This window comes from Elephantulus edwardii, unplaced genomic scaffold (genome assembly GCF_000299155.1).
Source record: "Elephantulus edwardii isolate Elephantulus edwardi_28Jun2011 unplaced genomic scaffold, EleEdw1.0 scaffold00066, whole genome shotgun sequence".
NCBI classification, from domain to species: domain Eukaryota; kingdom Metazoa; phylum Chordata; class Mammalia; order Macroscelidea; family Macroscelididae; genus Elephantulus; species Elephantulus edwardii.
The window spans coordinates 11,751,080-11,768,732 of record NW_006399816.1 but is presented as its reverse complement, the minus strand read 5'-3'; the positions used below and the strand labels follow the sequence as shown (position 1 = coordinate 11,768,732).

Here is a 17,653-nt window from a genome sequence, read left to right as displayed (position 1 = left end):
GGAAGGCCCTCTATGAGGTGGATTGATTCAGTGACTGGGATAATCGGGTTGGGAGTGGCAGAGACAGTGTGATTGGTACAGGACAGAGCAGAGTTTAGAGCTCTTGTACATAGGGTCGCTATGAGTTGCAAGCGACTTGACGGCACATAAGAACAACAGCAACAATTTTTCTTTTCATATTCTGGCTACTGGTACTAAGAGTGTTGATTGTGGAAGCCAAGAAAACTGAAGCTGTTAACAATCTCAATCTTTTCTCCATCTGTGATAATGCAGCCCAGTGGTGAGAATCTTTGTTTTCTTGATGTTGAGCTTCAATCCATATTGAAGGCTGCAGTCCTTGGCCTTCTGCAACATACACCTTCAGGTCCTTCTCACTTTCAGCACGCAAGGTTGTACTATCTCCACAATGCAGGTTGTTGATGAGTCTTGCTCCAATCCTGATGCCGTATTCCTCTTCATATGATATCTAGAGCCTCTCACATGATATATAGAGCCTGTGTGTAGACTGAAAAAAATATGGAAATAGGATGCATCCCTGGTGTACATCTTTCCTGATATTGAGCCATACTGTATTTCCCTGCTCTGTTCTGATGACTGCCTCCTGGTCCATGTATAAATTACACATGAGCACTGTCAAGTGTGCTGGGATTCCCATTTTCCTCAATGTTTCCCTTAATTTGTTTTGATCCACACAGTCAAATGCCTTTGCATAGTCAGTGACACACATATAGTAGATATTCCTCTAATACTGTTTACAGCTAAGATCCATCTAACATTAGCTATAATATTCCTAGTACCATGACCTCGTCTAAACCCAGCCTGCACATCTGGTAGTTCTCTGCAGATGTACTCTTCCAGTTGTTTTTGGATAATCTTCATCAGGATCTTGCTTGGATATAATATTAATGAATAATTTCCATACACTTTAGGATAACCTTTTTTTTTTAAAAAAATGGCAATAAATATGGATCTCTTCCAGTCAATTGGCCAAGTAGTTGTTCTCTAGATTTCTTGGCACAACTTCATGAGCACATCCAGTGCAACATCTTTTTGTTAAAATATGTCAATTGGTATGTTGTCAATTCCTGGGACCTTGTTTTTGCCAACTCTTTCAGAGCAGCTTGAACTTCCTCTTTCATTACCGTTGTTTCTTGATCATTTGCTATTTCATGAAATTCTTCTGTGTCAGCCAATTCTTTTTGGTATAGTTATACTATAACTACTATAACTATATACTGTAACTATAACGCTATACTATAAGTATATACGAAACCAGTTTCATTTGCTCCTTCCATCATTTGATGCTTATTGAGTCATTCATTTAGCATTCTGCCTACAGCATCCTTAAGTATTGCAACTCAAGGGTTGAGTTTGTTCTTCAGTTTCTTCAGCTTAAGAAATGCCTGGAGAGTTTGTTGCTTTTGATTTTCCAACTCGGGTTCTTTGCTCACTTCATTATAATAATTTGCTTTGTCTTCCTGTGCTGACCTTTGAAATCTTCTGTTCTACTCCTTCTTGATTTTTTCCCTTTACTTGGCTTCTCAGCACTCTAGTGCAATATTCAGAGTCTCTTCTGACATCTATGTTGGTCTTTTCTTCTTCCTGCATCTTGGTAATGACCTTTTGCATTCTTTATTTGTGTTATTTTTTATATCCTTCCACAGCTCATCTGATCTTTGCTCATTACTATTTAAGACTTCAAACCTATTCCTGAGATGGTCTTTAAATTTAAGAGGAATAGACTCAATGTCACTCTTTGGCTTTTGTGGATTTGATTTTATTTTCTTTAGCTTTAGTTTGAACTTGCATATGATTAACTGATAATCTGTTCCACAATCAGCACCCGACTTAGTTTTCACAGATTATATTGAACATCTTCAACAATTATTCCCACAAATGAAGTCAATCTGATACCTGTGTAGATCATGAGGTGAAGTCCATGTGTATAGTTGCTGTTTGTGTTTCTTATAAAAAGTATTCCTATTGGGGTAAGAGTGTGGAATTTGTTTTCTGCAGCCTTATTTCTTTACCTGGTGGCCTCATAGGTAAGGAGTTGTGCTGCCAATCCAAAGGCAGGCAGTTTGAATCACCAGCTGCTCCATGGGAGAAAGATGGACAATTTCCTCCCATGTTATTTACAACCTCTGAAAACCCCCTGGAGGGTCAGCTATGAGTCAGTTCTGACAAAGAATATGTAACGGTGTTCCTTGACTATGGTTGAAAAGTTCTACATATCACTAATCTACTTGTGTTGGGTGGATTTTTAGTGCTGAATCCGACAATGATAATGTCAAATGAATGGCATACATAAGAATGTATTTGATCATGGGCTTGTGTTTTAATTTTGTACTCTTTTAGGTTTTAAAGCATGGAGAAATTGTTGGAGAAAAGTACATTAGGGGTGGTAGAAGAATATCTTAAAGTAGATGAATTTCTCTTGCACTTCTGCCCCAAACTAGTAAGAAAATGCTTTGTCATGATTCTGTCACTTCCTTATTTCTTTGTATAAGTTGCTTTAAAAACAGATATACATTTAATTAATACTTGTATATCATCTTAATATACATGCCTAAGTTCTTACTAGCACTTGGAAATTATAAAAGAGAGCAAGAATAGAGAGAGGAAGAAAGATAAGCATATGTGGAAATGGAAATAACAAGTTTTGATTTAGGTTTAAATATTGGCCACAATAATATGCAAAATGTACATACTTACATACTTGGGGATTCCTTTAAATTACATTCTATTCTTAAGAGTGAAACACATTTTTCATGAGAAGTAGCAATGTATTTTGAAGGATAGACCCAGAATCTGAGATCATGTCTTGTCTCAGCCTCTGGGACAGTATTTACTCCTGGGAAATCCCCAATCCCGTGACTTTAATTACTAACTAGTCATTTTTTCTCAGGTCAATTATGAGGTTGTAGACTAAACTTCTTGTTGCTCTAATATAATATGCCATACTTACTAGTATTAGGTAACTTTGTTAGTATGTATATATGTATTTTTTAAATAATTTGAGCTTAAATATTTCAGTATTTGCTAAGGGCAGCAGTGGTTCACTTTGGGGTGGTGGTTGTTGTTGTTGATTGCCTCTGAGTTGAGAACAACTCATAGCGATCGTATGAACAAAAGGCCTGAAGCCCCTCTACTACTATCTACATTTATCGAAGTTCATAGAGTTTCCGGAGGCATTTTGTTTAGGAAGTAGATGCCACTCCTGCTTCCAATCACTTTGGGGTACTGTACCTAAAAAAACCCAAACCACCAACAACAAAACAAAAACAAACCAAAACCCACCAGGATAAATTTCCAAATATAAAGACTTCTTGGTACTGGCTGTAATTAGAAATGACCCTTAAAGTGCCCTTGACTGACATTCACTGTAATCTACTTTGAGTTTTTTTGGGAGGGGGGAATTTTGGTTGCCTTGATTCATTTGTAACTGAGTAGTATATTTCAAAGGTTTTGAGAATAGGAAAGTAAATGACTGAAATTCTCACTGCTATTTGGAAGGACAATTGCATAAATTTAAATGTAAAGCTTTTGAACATACTTTCTTTAAAAAGTAATTTTGAACAAATGTTAGAGCATACTCTACTGTGCTACAGTTGAAATGCTGAAGTAGCATTTTGGCTTCTTTCCCAAAAGCATGCTGAAAGAGGCAAGCAGCAGCATCTTTTTCTTCTCTCCAGCGCCTTTTACCTTGTGAGTGGTGCAGCTTGTTCTGCAGATGTACTGAAACCCTCCCATTTAATCTGCAGTGGAGAGAAATGAAGCTCACTGACCAGAAGAAATCAATGGTGGAGCGAGGTTTCAGTAAATAACATGCCTAAATATTTCAACAGCAGAACAGGAAGACATTTGTACTTCCCCCCCTCTTTCAGCTGTTATATTTTTGCTTTCTGTTTCCTTATAGAGAGATGTGGATAATTTGCCCAGCCTTCAACGTTTGTTTCTCAGCTTTAACAATATATGTAGGTAAGTGGAAACTCTCAACTTGTAATTTATTAATGCCTTGATTGTGTGAAATCTAAAGATTTAAACTGAGATTATAAAATATTTGGAGCATTTATTGACATGTAAAATTTTTAATTGGAAAATGATTGGATAGTCTTATGATAATTGTTTGTGGCAAACAGCACTAATGTTTATTAGTGTATCTAATGTATTACATTATTATAGCATATGTTTTTTATTTCATTATACTTTAGAGATTTTTTTTGTATAATGTGTAACAATGGGAATTTAAGCATATATTTTGCTGTCCTTTGTTTGACATTCACTGCATTAGGCTGTTGGATTAAAATGTCTTTCATAAATTATCATCTAAAATTTATATAGCTACTAAGTCATTTTCATACAAAAGGCTATATGTATCACTGTGCCACTTGCTAATTAGGCCGTAACTGTCCTCTAATTTCATATTCCTTGTTAGAATGAATACTTCTAGGAAGTGATATGTTAGCATATATGGGTGTATACATTTTGTTTTCCAAAAGTTTGAGGCTTTTCATCCTTTATACTGTGATGATGTCCCATTCAGTGTCAGTGTGGAAGATTTCAGAACTGAAGCTGAGAAATAGACTTCTTAATACAAAAGAGCCTTATTCCACCTCCTTATTTCATTCCTCCTGCCTCTTTAATCCACTAGTTTTAAAGAGGCATTGTAATTACTTTGAAATTCTTACTTTCATTTTAAGATTACTCTTTAAATCTGCTTTTATAAAATAAGAATTAAGTATACCAAACCCATTTATAGTATATCTCTTACTGAATTCTAGGCCTGTAGTCTGATTATTAAAACCAGTTTAGTCTTTATATATTTTTTTGGTTTTTCTTCTCTTCTATCAGACCCCATCTCCCAATAGAATATCTCTAAAAGAGAGATTATCTCCAGATAGTGAGCTTTCTACAGAATCATAGTTTCCATTAAAATACCTTTGATATTTCTTTATTATCACCCACTCTGTTTGTGGAAAGAAAAAAGTTAACATTTTCTGAAAGTCTTCATATTCTTCTCAGTTTATGTTGGAAGGCATTGTTCTAGTAATTCTTTTCAATGAATGATATGAAGGAGAAACTAAATTTTCTTTAAGAATTTTGGCCCAGGTCTATTTGTAATTATTAATAATATTTAAGTACTAAATTTTATGTTGAATGTCATTACTTACTTTCTTTTTCATCTTTTTTGTGGGGAATAACTTAGTTGTTGTTATGTTAGGTTCCGTCAAGTTGAGTACAGCTCATAGCAACCCTACGAACAACAGATCTGAACTCAGTCCTAGCCTACAGCATCTTCATCCTTTCTGACATACTTGAGTGCATTGCTGCGGTCACTGTTAATCCATTTCATTGAGGTTCTTCATCTCTTTTGATGACCCTCCACCTTTCCAAGCAGGATAGCACTTTCCGAGGAACAGTCTGAACTAACAACATGCTGAATGTATGTGAGACGAAGCTTTGTCATCTTTTCCTCCAAGGAGCATTCTGGCCGTACTTCTCCAAGACATCTTTGTTTGTTCCTTTGGTCTTCGATCTCTGGTCCCATACCTTCTTCTTGTTGTGTACAATCGAGTTGGAATGGATCCATCTTCTCCAGCACCACAGCACAAAGACACAGCAATTATTTGTCTTTCATCTTTATTCATTGTCCCGCTCTCAGATGCTGCTTCTTTTTTTTTATGTTATTTTTCTTTATTTTGTTTTTAAATAAAATTTTTCTTTAATACTGGTTTGCTTACAAAATTAATATACATTGTTTTTCACACCAGATCTTTCTCCTTTCCTTTACCCACTTCTCCCTCTAACCATCAAATTATGTGACCCTATGATTACCCTCCGCCCATCCTCGCCCCTCTCCTCCTACCCCTCCCCCTTGGATCCTCATACACAATTTACTAGTTATCTTTGTATTTCTACAATAATTATCTTATACAGTATTTGTCCTTAGGGGACTTAGTTCACTTAGCATAATGCTTTCCAGTTCATCCCAAGTTATACAATGCTTTTCAAAATCATTGTTCCTGCATGCTACATAATATTCCATCATGTGAATGTACCACAGTTTGTTAATCCATCAGATGATGCTTTTAAAAATTAATTTAGAGGGATATGTAAATTAGGATACACAGGCAACCCTCAGATTATGGAGGAGTTTCATTCTTTTACTTTTTTGCTTTGTATTGGTTTGCATATAAAATTTTTATACATTGTGTTTCATTCATGTACCTTGTGTTTCACATATTCCTTCATTCACATTTTGTTCTATACAATCATTCCCGTACACTGTGTTTTATAAAATTAGTTACCATTGATCTGTGCCCATTGTCACCCCATCTTTTCAGTTCTCTACAAGATTTATCCTAGTTCTTTCAAGGTCTCTTTCTGCCCACCAAACATGATTTTCCACCCTCCCCACTCTCAACACCCTTACCTTACACCCATCCCCCCTTTTGGACTTTTCCATGTATTACCAGTTATCTTTATAATAATGGTTGTATGTAGTATTTGTCCTTATGAGACTGAATTAATTCACTCAGCATAATGCTCTCTAGCATTTCCTATATTATATAGTATTTTTCAAAATAGTTTCTCCTTCGTACTGCATAGTATTCCATCTTGTGAATGTACCACAATTTCTTAATCTGTTCTTTTGTTCATGGACATTTGGGCTGTTGCCATGTTTTTGCTATTGTGAATAATGCTGTTAAGAACATCAATGTATAAATTTCCACTTGCATCTCAATTCCATTTTCCTCGGGATATATCCCCAACAGTGGAATAGCTGGATCATATGGTATTTCTATGTTCAGCTTTTGGAGAAAATGCCAAACTGCCTTCCAGAGTGGTTGTACCATTTTACAATCCTACCAGCAGTGTATGAGAGTGCCAATCTTTTCACACCCTCTCCAGCATTTATTGCTTGCTGTTTTGTTAAGCTTTGCCATGGCTACTGGGAAAGATGGTATCTCATTGTGATTAGGTTTCCATTTCTCAGATTCCCAGTGATTTTGAACATTTTTTAATGTGTCTGTTGGCCATCCCAATTTCTTCTTCTGTGAAAAATCTTTTTCTGTCTCTTGCCTATTTTGTAATTGTGTGATCAGTCTTATTTTTGTGGAGGCCCTATAGTACTCTAAACTTTCCTTATGAGACCCGTCTGAGATGTCATTGCCAAAAATTTTTCCCAGTCAGCAGGTATTTCCCCCCACCTTATTGTAAAAGATTTTTTGATGTACACAAGGACTTAATCTTTAGAATATCCTCTCCTAGCAGTGTAATTCTGGTTGTATTTGCCAACCTATTTATACCATAGGCTAGGGCTTCTAAATTTGGTCTCACATTGTCTTTTATTATCTTTATGATTTGGAGCTTTACCCTTAGGTATCTACTCCACCTTGAGTTTATTTTTGTGCATGATGTGAGATGTGGATCCTACTTCAGCTTTCTGCAGGTAGAAATCCAGTTTTTCAAGCACCATTTGTTGAAGATGTTGTCACTCTCCCATTTGATAGGTTCAGTTTCCTTGTCAAACATCAGTTGCCTGTAGGTAGATGGGTTAATTTCTGAGCTCTCAATTCTGTTCCACGGGTCTGTGTCTGTCGTTGTACTAGTACCATGCTGTTAAGATTTTTATGGCTGTAAGTAATTTCTATGTAGTAAGTATTTGAGACCAGTGAGTGTTGTGCCTCCACTTCATTTTTGTTTTTCAGAAGTGCTTATTCAAGGTCTCTTTTCTCTCCAAATGAGCTTGACAATTACCTTTTCTATCTCTTTGAAAAATGAATTTGGTACCTATATTGAGATTGTGTTGAACATGTATATTTCCTTTGTTAGTATTGTCATTTTCACTCGATTAACCCTTCCTATCCATGAACAGGGAATATTTTCCATTTATTTAGGTCTCTTATTTTTTCTTATTGTAGTGTTTTATAGTTTTTTTTTTAAATAAAAGTACTTTGTGTTTTTATTAGATTTATTCTCAAGTTTTTCAATTTCTGATTGGCTATTATAAGTGGTATTGCTTTCTTAGTTTTCTTATATGTTTTCTTTGTAACTATAGAGGAATCCCACTGATTATTTTTTGTATTTGTCTTATATCCTGCCACTCTACTAACCTAGTCTGTTAGGTCTAACAGCTTTTTTGTTGAGTCCTTGGGATTTTCTGTGTACACTTATAATATCATCTCAATATACCAACAGTTTCACCCTCTCTTCACCAATCTGGATGGTCTCTTACTTCCTTCTGTTGTACTATTGCCCTAGCAAGTACTTTCAATACAATATTGAATAGGAGTGCTGACAGGGGGCATCCTTATATGGTCCCTGTCCTTCTTTATTGAGAATGATGGTAGTTCTTGATTTTATGTATAAACTTTTTACTATGTTCAGAAAATTTCCTTCTATTCCTATTTTTTTTTTTTAGTGTTTTAATCAGGAAGCGGTGTTGAATTTTGACAAATACTTTCCTTGCATCAATTGATAGGATCATGTGGTTCTTGTTATTTCTTTTGTTAATGTGATAAATTATAGTGGCTGTGCTATTTTTCTTATATTGAGCCATCTTTACCTACTTCTTATGAATCTCACTTGGTCATGATGAATTGTTTATTTTATGTACTGTTGAATTCTATTGGTCAAGATTTTACTAAGGATTTTTGCATCTATATTCATGAAAGATACTGATCTAGTTTTAGAGATATTGGTGGTTTTCTTTATTGTTATTATCTTTGCCGATTTTTGCTTGCTTCATAGAATGACTTCGGAAGTATTTCGTCTGTATTTTTTTTAAAATAATTTAGGTACAGTTGGTGATTTAACTAGAATTGGTGATAGTTCTCTGAATGTTTGGTAGAATTCATGTATGCAGGACCAGGGCTTTTTTTGTGGGGAAGTCTTTTTATGACCTACTCATGGACAGAAGTAAAACACTTGAATAGACCAATCATAAAAGAAGGAAATGTCTGGGTGGAATGTAAGTTTCAAGGAATTTGTCCATTTCCTCTAGCTTTTCAAATTTATCAGAGTATAGCTTTTCATAATATTCTATTATTATTGATTTAGTTTCAGCTGATTCTGTTGTGATATCACCTCCGTAATTTCTTATTCGAGTTATTGTGTCTTTTCTATCTTTTATTAAATTTGTAAATGCTTTGCCTAGTTTATTGACTTTTTCGAAGAACCAGCTCCTGGTGTCATTGATGGTTTCAATTTTCTGTTTTCTAGCTCATTGATTTCAACTCTTAAAATTTTCTTTCTTCTAAAGGCTGTGAAGTTACATTGTTTTCTTATTTGATGGAGGTGTTGAATTAGGTCATTAATTTTGCTTCTTCTCTTTTTTTTAAATGTTTGCCTTTTACTGTGAACTACCCCGTAGTGACTGCCTTAACTGTATCCTAAAGGTTTTGGTATGTTGTATTTTCATTTTCATTTGTTTCAAGGAACTTTTTAATTTCATTTTTTTAATTTCTTCTAAATAACTCAGAAGATTAATTTAGGTTCCATGTGGTTAGGTTTATAAACTTTATAGTCTTATTGTTAATTTCTAGTTTCATGGCATTGTGGTCTGAAAGGAGACTATATTATTTCAGTGTTGTGTTGTTGTTTTTTAATTTGTTGAGACTTGCTTTGTGTCCTAATATCAGTTCTGGAGAATATAAAATGTTCAATGGAGAAGAAATAAATTGAGTTTTAATTGGGTACAGTACTCTGAATATGTACACAAGGTTGAGTTGGATGATTCTCTTGTTTAGAACTTCTACTTCTTTGTTTAGTTTCTTTTAAGTTGACCTATATTTTAGTGAGTGTAGTCAGAGAGTGTCTCTTACCACTATTGTAGTACTAATTCTTTTTTGGTCTGTTAATGGTTATTGTTTTTATTAATATAAAATTTTTATTTTATATTGGCTTACTTACAAAGTTTGTATACATAGTTTTCCATGCCAGATCTTTCCCATTTCCTTAACCCACCCCTACCCTCCATCCATCAAACTGTGTGACCCTATGATTACCCCCCACCTATCCTCATCCCTCTGCTCCCTACCTCCCCCTGGTAGATGCTCATACATATTTTACTAGTTAACTTTTTTTACGGTAATGGTATTATATAGTATTTGTCCTTATGGAACATTAGTTCAGTTAACATAATGCTTTCCAGTCCCTCCCAAGTTAGGTAGTGTTTTACAAAATCATTGCTCCTGCATGCTGCGTACTATTCTATCATGTGACGGTACTATAATTTCTCAATCCATTTGATTATGGTTGGACATTTGGCCTGTTTCCATGTTCTTGCAATGATGAATAACACTGCTGTGAACATTGGTGTTTAAATCTCATTTGTGCCTCAGTCTTCATTTTCTTGGACTATATTCCAAGCAGTGGAATTGCTGGATCATAGGGAATTTCTATGCTCACTTTTTTGAGGAAGTGCCAAATTGCCTTCCAGAGTGGTTGTACCATTTTACAATCTCACCTACAATGTATATTTCCCTACCTCACCACATCCTCTCCAATATTTATTACTTTGCAGTCCTGATAAACTTTGCCACTTCTACTGGGGTATCTCATTGTGGTTTTGATTTGCATCTCTCTTATTGCCAGTGCTTTTGAACATTTCTTTGTGTGTCTGCTGTCCATCCAAATATCTTCCTCTGTGAAAAATATTTCTATGTCTTTTGCCCATTGTATTGTGACCATTCTTTTTCTTGTAAAGGCCCTGTAGGATTCTGTAAACTTTTGATATGAGACCCTTGTCTGAGATGGTATTGTCAAATGGGTTTCTCCCCAATCAGTAAGTTTTCTTTTCACTCTATTAGAAAAAATTTTTGATGTGCACAGGTATTTAATCTTTAAAAGGCCCCATTCATCAATTTTATCCTCTCCAGGTTATACATTTCTGGCTAGATTTGGCAGTTTCTTTATACCATAGACTAGGCTGTCTAAGCTTGATCCTAGTCTGTCTCTTATGAATTTTATGGTTTTGGGCTTTACTCCCAGGTCTCTGGTCCACCTTGAGCTGATTTTTATGTATGCTATGAGATGTGGATCCTGTTTCAGCTTTCTGTGGGTAGCAGTCCAGTTTTGCCAGCACTATTTGTTGAAAAAGTTGTCATTTCTCCATTTGGTAGATTTGATTTTCTTATTGAATATCAGTTGACCCTAGATAGATGGGTTTATTTCTGGGTTCTCAATTCTATTTCATTGGTCTTTGTGCCTGTTTTTGTACTAGTACTGTGCTATTTTGGTTACTACTGCTGTGTAGTAAATTTTGAGGTCATTTTGCTAGACTAGAATTTGGTGCATAGATGTTGACCAAGGTTTCGTGTTCTTTATTTTATTGTGCTTTTTAACTTATATGGCTCCTCCTTGTCTTTTATGGTGGTTTTCATCCTGAAGTCTATTTTATCAGGGATCAATATGGCCACTCCTGCTTTTTAGTAGATGCCATTTGCTTGATATATTTTCCTTTTATTTTAGTCTTACTTTTCCCTTATTTCTTATATATGTCTCTTGTTGGCAACATATTGATAGGATTTTTTAAAAATCCATTTTGCTACTCTTTTTCTTTTAATTGGTGCAGTTAAGCAAATTACATTAAGTGTGATTTTTGGCAGGCCAGTTTTTATCACTGTCATTTTGTTGTGTTTCTTTTTCTGTTGTTTCTGGTTACTATGGTTAGTCCACTTTCTTTTTCTCTCTTTCAACGAAGGACTTCCCTTAGAATTTCTTGTAGAATTGACCTTGTTTTCACATATTCCTTAAGTTCTGGCTTTTTCTGCAAATGGCCTAATTTCTCCTTCATGTTTGATGGTAAGCTTTGCTGGTTATAAGCTTCGTGGCTGGTGATTGGTTTGTTTTTTAAAGTTTTTTTCCTGCCTTCTATATATACTATCCCATCGTCTTCTTGTTCACATAGTTTCTCCTGAGAAATTAGAACTTAATCTAATTGGTTCTCCATTGTGGTCGAATCTTTGTTTTGTTGAACTGCTTTTATCATATTTGTATGTTGTTCCTTTTGATGTTATCTCATGTGATTCTAATGTTTTCTTCATTTTCCTTTCATCTCCTGTCAGTTTTTTTCATTTACTATGTCCCCATTGAAGTTCTTGTTTTCCAGCTCAGTGTTTGTTCCATCTCTTCTGTTCTGCCTTTTTGTCCCTCCAGTATATTGGAAACATCTGATATTTCAGTCTTGATAATCTGGATTGCATTTTCACGCATTTCTGTCCCATTATTGTGTTATTTGTACCTGCTCTGTTTGTGCTGAGTTTTTTTATTCTTTTTAAAAAAATATTCTTTTATATTGGTTTATATCAAATTTGTATACATTTTTATATACATTGTATACATTTGTCTACTTTGTTTCATTCACATTGTGTTTAATGCAATTATTCACATTGTGTTTCATAGGATTATTCATATTGTGTTTTATAAAATTAATCCCCATTGAATTATGCCCCCTATTATACCATCTTTTCAGATCCCCACTGGATCTTTCCCATTTCCTTTATCCCCTCTCACCACCCATAAAATTGTGTGACCTTGTGATTTTTTAAAATTTCTTCTACTTTTTTCTCTATGGTGTCAATTCTTTCTTCCATATTTTTCAATTTCTTCCGTAGCTGTTCTTATTCCTCTGCTTCAGTATATGTCTTCTGGCTCCCGTCTATGGGTTATTCACTTTATTTATGACTTCCATTCTTTATTCCATGATTTATACCTTATTCTCTTGGAAGAAAAGTTAGTGGTTTCAAGTCTTGAAAACATTTTGTGAGCTTGTTTCAAGACACAAATATCTTAAATTTCTGAACTATTAGATAACTTGTGATAACAGTGACATCCTTTCAGGGCCCCGTGTCTTGGTGTGGCCCTTGGCATAGTGGAATTTCCATGTTACATAGGTCAGTGGTCTAGCAGGAATATATGTCAAAACAAGTAAAAACAGAAGTGTAGAATTAAAAGTCAGTACCTTTCAAGATTCCCTCAGGAGTGCACTTTATGTGCTCTAAAGGCATTGGCAAATGAAAGCGTCCAATTATACTTCCATTTTCAGGTACAAAATATATTGACAGTACATTATTGTCAAAACCTACACCTTCTTAGATTGTTATATGTTGTTTAAACCTATGCATTCCTAGGTTTTGACAAAATTGTTGCATTCTTAGTGGTCGATTTGCATAAACTCTGGGGTGCCTTGTGGATTTTCAGTAAGTTTCAAACTGCCATGGCACCCTGTGGTATTTAGAGAGCTCCAACGCAGGATAATTATATACATACATTTAATAATAAGCTAATCATTATAATGGGCTTAATAGTCAAACCCCCTTTTTATATATTTTCCTGTATATATTAGAACAATGTATCAATTCCAGCAGTAGTGCTATAAGACATATTGAGAAAAATTAATAACATTTATATCTATGTATTTGAACAGAACCTAGTACTTCTGTTTAAATATTCCTCACATTCATAGTCTAATGAAGAAAGAAGTACAAATATCTAATTTATGTTATGTTACTTTAGTGGTAGTGATATGCAGGGATATTAGGAGAGCATAATCTGGGGAAGGAAGGTCAAGAAAGTCTTCACTGGGGAAGATGGTACTAGAGCTGAGCTCTCAGTGAAGAATGAATTTTAATAATGTCAAGGGTAGATGGACATTCTAGATAGTGATACATCATGGGCAAAGTTGATATGAAGAGTTCAATGGAATCCTGATTTGCAGCATTGCTTTTTCCCCACCTCTATCCCTTGACCCTCCTCCAGGTCATGGAGACTCGCCTGAGGGGCCCACCAAAGCATTTTACAATGATCATACTGAAATTATTAGTCTGTGATTAGTAGGTTAAGATGATTAGTTTCATCTAATTCATTCTTCAGAGATAGATAGATAATATCTTTCATTCTTCAGTTCTTCTATTTCTTTTCTTTTTCTTAGCTCTAATGCTACAAACTTCCAAGTAGTTTGACTGTATTTATTATCCCAAGAATAGTGGGATATTAAAAGAATAGTGTTTATTCTTGTTTAATGGATAATATTTATTACTGGATATCAAAGGTATTAAATATTCTTAAAATTTTTATTTCTCTAATTTACCTTTTTTATGACAGGTTAATTTATTGATTTTACATTACATAAAGTAAGGAATGAAAGAATATAGCACATAGAAAACACCAGCATCACACATATCCCAGGCTCTACATTTAGATAATATGTATAGAGACTACAGAACAGATGCAGGAGGGAACAAACAATGGCATGATTTCTTCTTCCTTAAAGGAAATCACACAATTGTTAATATTCATCCTTCTGTGAAGTTCATTATTGTAATTTCCATTATCTAAAAGGAAGTTCTGCCCTTTAAGGACATCCAAAAGCTATGCTATTATAACAGCATTCTTAGTACTGGGTCAAAATGCCAAACAGCTTGTTCTATGTACAAAGTTGTTTATCCATTAATAGTATTACACCATTACCCCGCATGCTTTACCTGGTGAGTCCTGTCAACACACTCACAGCTACATGACATATAGGCCATTCTAGGTCGGAAGGCATCATGGTACAAAAGTCATTTCTAGCACTAGAATTTTTTCCAAGGTTCACACAATGCATCATCAGATAAATTAGAGCTCTTCTCTCCAGAAGAAAATAAAATTAAATGTTTACCACTTTCTCTGTTCCTATAGTTTATTTTTTGTTAGTGTCTTGGATTTTAAGCTGTAAAAAAGAGAAAAAGGATCATAAATTCACTGCTCTGAACTATTAAATCATGATTTATTTTCACTTAACATAGACACCTACCTACTGGGTGTCAGACCTTGAATCCCTTGCTCTTTGAGAAGATGGCCAAGTAGCTTAAGAAGTAATAATAAAAAATAATTCTGGAACTCTAGTGGTGGTTCTAATTCACTTGTGTCCTTAGGATTGTTGCTGTTTCTGTTCGATACAGTTTAGTTCTCTCTAAATCACAGTGATTCAGAAAGACACCCTACCCATTCCTGTGCTGTCCTCACAGTCTCACTGTGCTGAGACTATTGGTGGAATCATTGTACTGGTCTGTCAGTCCATCTTACTGACAGGGATAGGGGATCTTCTTAACTGTCTCTCTACTTTTCCAAGCAATTTTCAACAAACTGGCCCCTTCTGATAACGTGCCCAAATTATATGAAACAGAATCTTACTATACTTGTTTTTAAGGAGCACGCTGGCTATACTTCTTCTAAAACAGATTTGTTTCTTCTTTTGACACTCAACCTGATATTCAGTATTCTTCACTAACATCGCAATTGAAAAGCATCAGCTCTTTTTCAGTTTTCATTTTTAGTTTGGCTTCAAGTGTGTTTATTGTTATCTTATCATACACAGTGTTGTTATTTTCATTAGGAGCTCTCTAGTAAACTAGATTGACTCATGGCAACCCTGTGAACAACAGATCTGAACCTGGCCCCATCCTGTGCCATTTTCATGACCTCTGCCATTCTTAAGCCCCTTGTTGAAGTCTCTGTGTCAATCCATCTCAATAGGGTCTTCTGTTTTACTGACCCTCTACCTTTTTCAACATCATGTCTTTCTCCAAGGGCTGGCCCTTCCTGATAGCATTCCCCATGTATGTGAGAGAGTTTCATCATTCTTGCCTCTACAGAACTTCTGTTTCACTTCCTTGAACACAGTCCTGTTTGTTCTTTGGGCAGTCCATCATATAGTCGTTCATTACTCTTGCCAGCACCACAGTTCAGAGGCATCAGTTCATTTTTGGCTTTCCTTATTCATTGTCAACTTTCAGATGCTTAAGAAGCAATGAAAAATACTATGACTTGGAAATTATGGACTGTTTAATAGAAATCAGATATTAAGAACATGTGGTCTTGTGAAATAGCAGAATCATTTATTACACTGGAGGTTTTCTTTTAAGATAAAGGGATTACATAAAAATAACTGTTGCTCCAGTGCAGTGGACTTGGGGGAGGGATTGCATAGCAATGAAAGAGTTTTTCTTTTACTCAACAAGGAGAAAAGTGAATCGGGGAGAAGGAGGTGGGCAGGGAGAAAAGTGCAACTGTGAATGACTGGAAACCCTAAGTCTCTATAAACTTTCATTAAAGTAACTGCTGCTCACATAGTAGAACTAGGAGTTTGTAAGATTACCTTATTAATATTTTTGTAGAGAAATGAACATTACAAATAAACATCTTTATTTGTTTATTCTTCCTTTATAGTATTTAGTACATATTTTTCCATATTTTTTTTACTCAGATTTAATATTTAAGGTAGACAGAATATACTTGGTCTACATCTTCTAAAAATTTACTAAATTGAATATAGAGTTTATCACTGAGGGAAAAGTACTTAAACCTTACAAATAGAAGTAAAACACTTCATTCAGGGGGAATGTCTGAAAACCTAGTGAGTCTGCAGTTGAAGCAGTGTTAGTGTTTTTATGTAATTGTGGAAAGCTGAATATGCAGCTTAATGGTGTTAACTTAGGCAGAAAATTTTAACTTTAAAGCATTTCATAGTTGGAGATGATTCTCATTTTCATGCTTATTGCTTGAAGTCTTAGAAAACTTTAAACACTATTAAAAACTATTAAACCTTTAAACGCTTGTAAGGATTGTCTTTGCAGCTTTATAATTTATTGAAGAATCAGAATTTATAGATGAAGGGAAGTTTTAGAAAGAATTTAGGCAGAATGAGAACAGCTGTATCTAACTTCACAAAGGGGTACTGTCTCTATCAGCAACATTTGCAATACCAAACCAATCTTCTAAGGTCTGTCTTAACCCCCACACTCTAGTATCTACTTATACTAATTCCAACACCAATCTATGCTGTACTTCTATTGTGTCAAAATTATTATTTCAGTCAAAATTGACCCATAGCTGACCTCCTGGCCAGTTTTCCGAAGCAGTTACTAGCATGGGAGGAAATTGCCCATTTTTCTCCTGCTACTATGGTGTCCAAAATCCTTGCAGTGGTCATACAGATCTCACAGACTCAAACTCATGGTTATGGGATTTGCTAGGGAAGTTAACAGCTCAGATTGGCAACAGGATACAGTTTCTCAGTCAGGACAGCTTCTCCAGTATGCTTGCAAGCCTTTTGGGCCTTAGCTCCACAGCTTAGGTCAGTGTTAAAAAGTTCCATTGTTTTTATTGTTAGGTGTTATTGAGCTGAGTATGACTTATGGTAACTCTTTGAACAATAGATCTGTGTCATCCTCATCATCTCTGACATACTTGAGTCCATTGCAGTAGTCACTTTGTCAATCCGTCTGGCTGAGGGTCTTCCTCTATTTCACTGACCCTCCACCTTTGCAAGCATGATGTCCCTTTCCAAGGAATACCCTCTCCTAGCAACATGCCCAAAGTATCTTTGCCTCCAGTGAGCAAGCACACTGGCTGCACTTCTAAGACATATTTGTCCATCCTTTGGGAGTCCTTGGAATATTCAGTACTCTTCTCCAAAACTGTAGTTCAAAGGTATCAATTCTTTCTATTATTTATTGTTCAGCCTGCTGATACATAGCAAGTAATTGAAAAGACCATGGCCAAAATCAGGCACACTAGTCTTCAGCCTGCCACCATTGCTCTTTGGTAATTTGGATAGATTCCTTACAGCCGACTTGCCCAATGTGATATATCTCCTGATGTC

The 17,653-nt window shown here is 35.3% G+C and overlaps 1 protein-coding gene across 3 annotated transcripts in view; it reads left to right on the top strand.

The window, feature by feature from the left end:
* LRRC49 (leucine rich repeat containing 49) overlaps nucleotides 1-17,653 on the top strand; it is a 239,077-nt gene that overhangs the window by 76,048 nt on the left and 145,376 nt on the right. For all 3 annotated transcript variants that reach the window (XM_006888342.1, XM_006888341.1, XM_006888343.1), the window contains one exon: nucleotides 3,920-3,981. In XM_006888342.1, coding sequence (XP_006888404.1) covers nucleotides 3,920-3,981 — 62 coding nt within the window. The remainder of the gene's footprint in view (nucleotides 1-3,919; nucleotides 3,982-17,653) is intronic.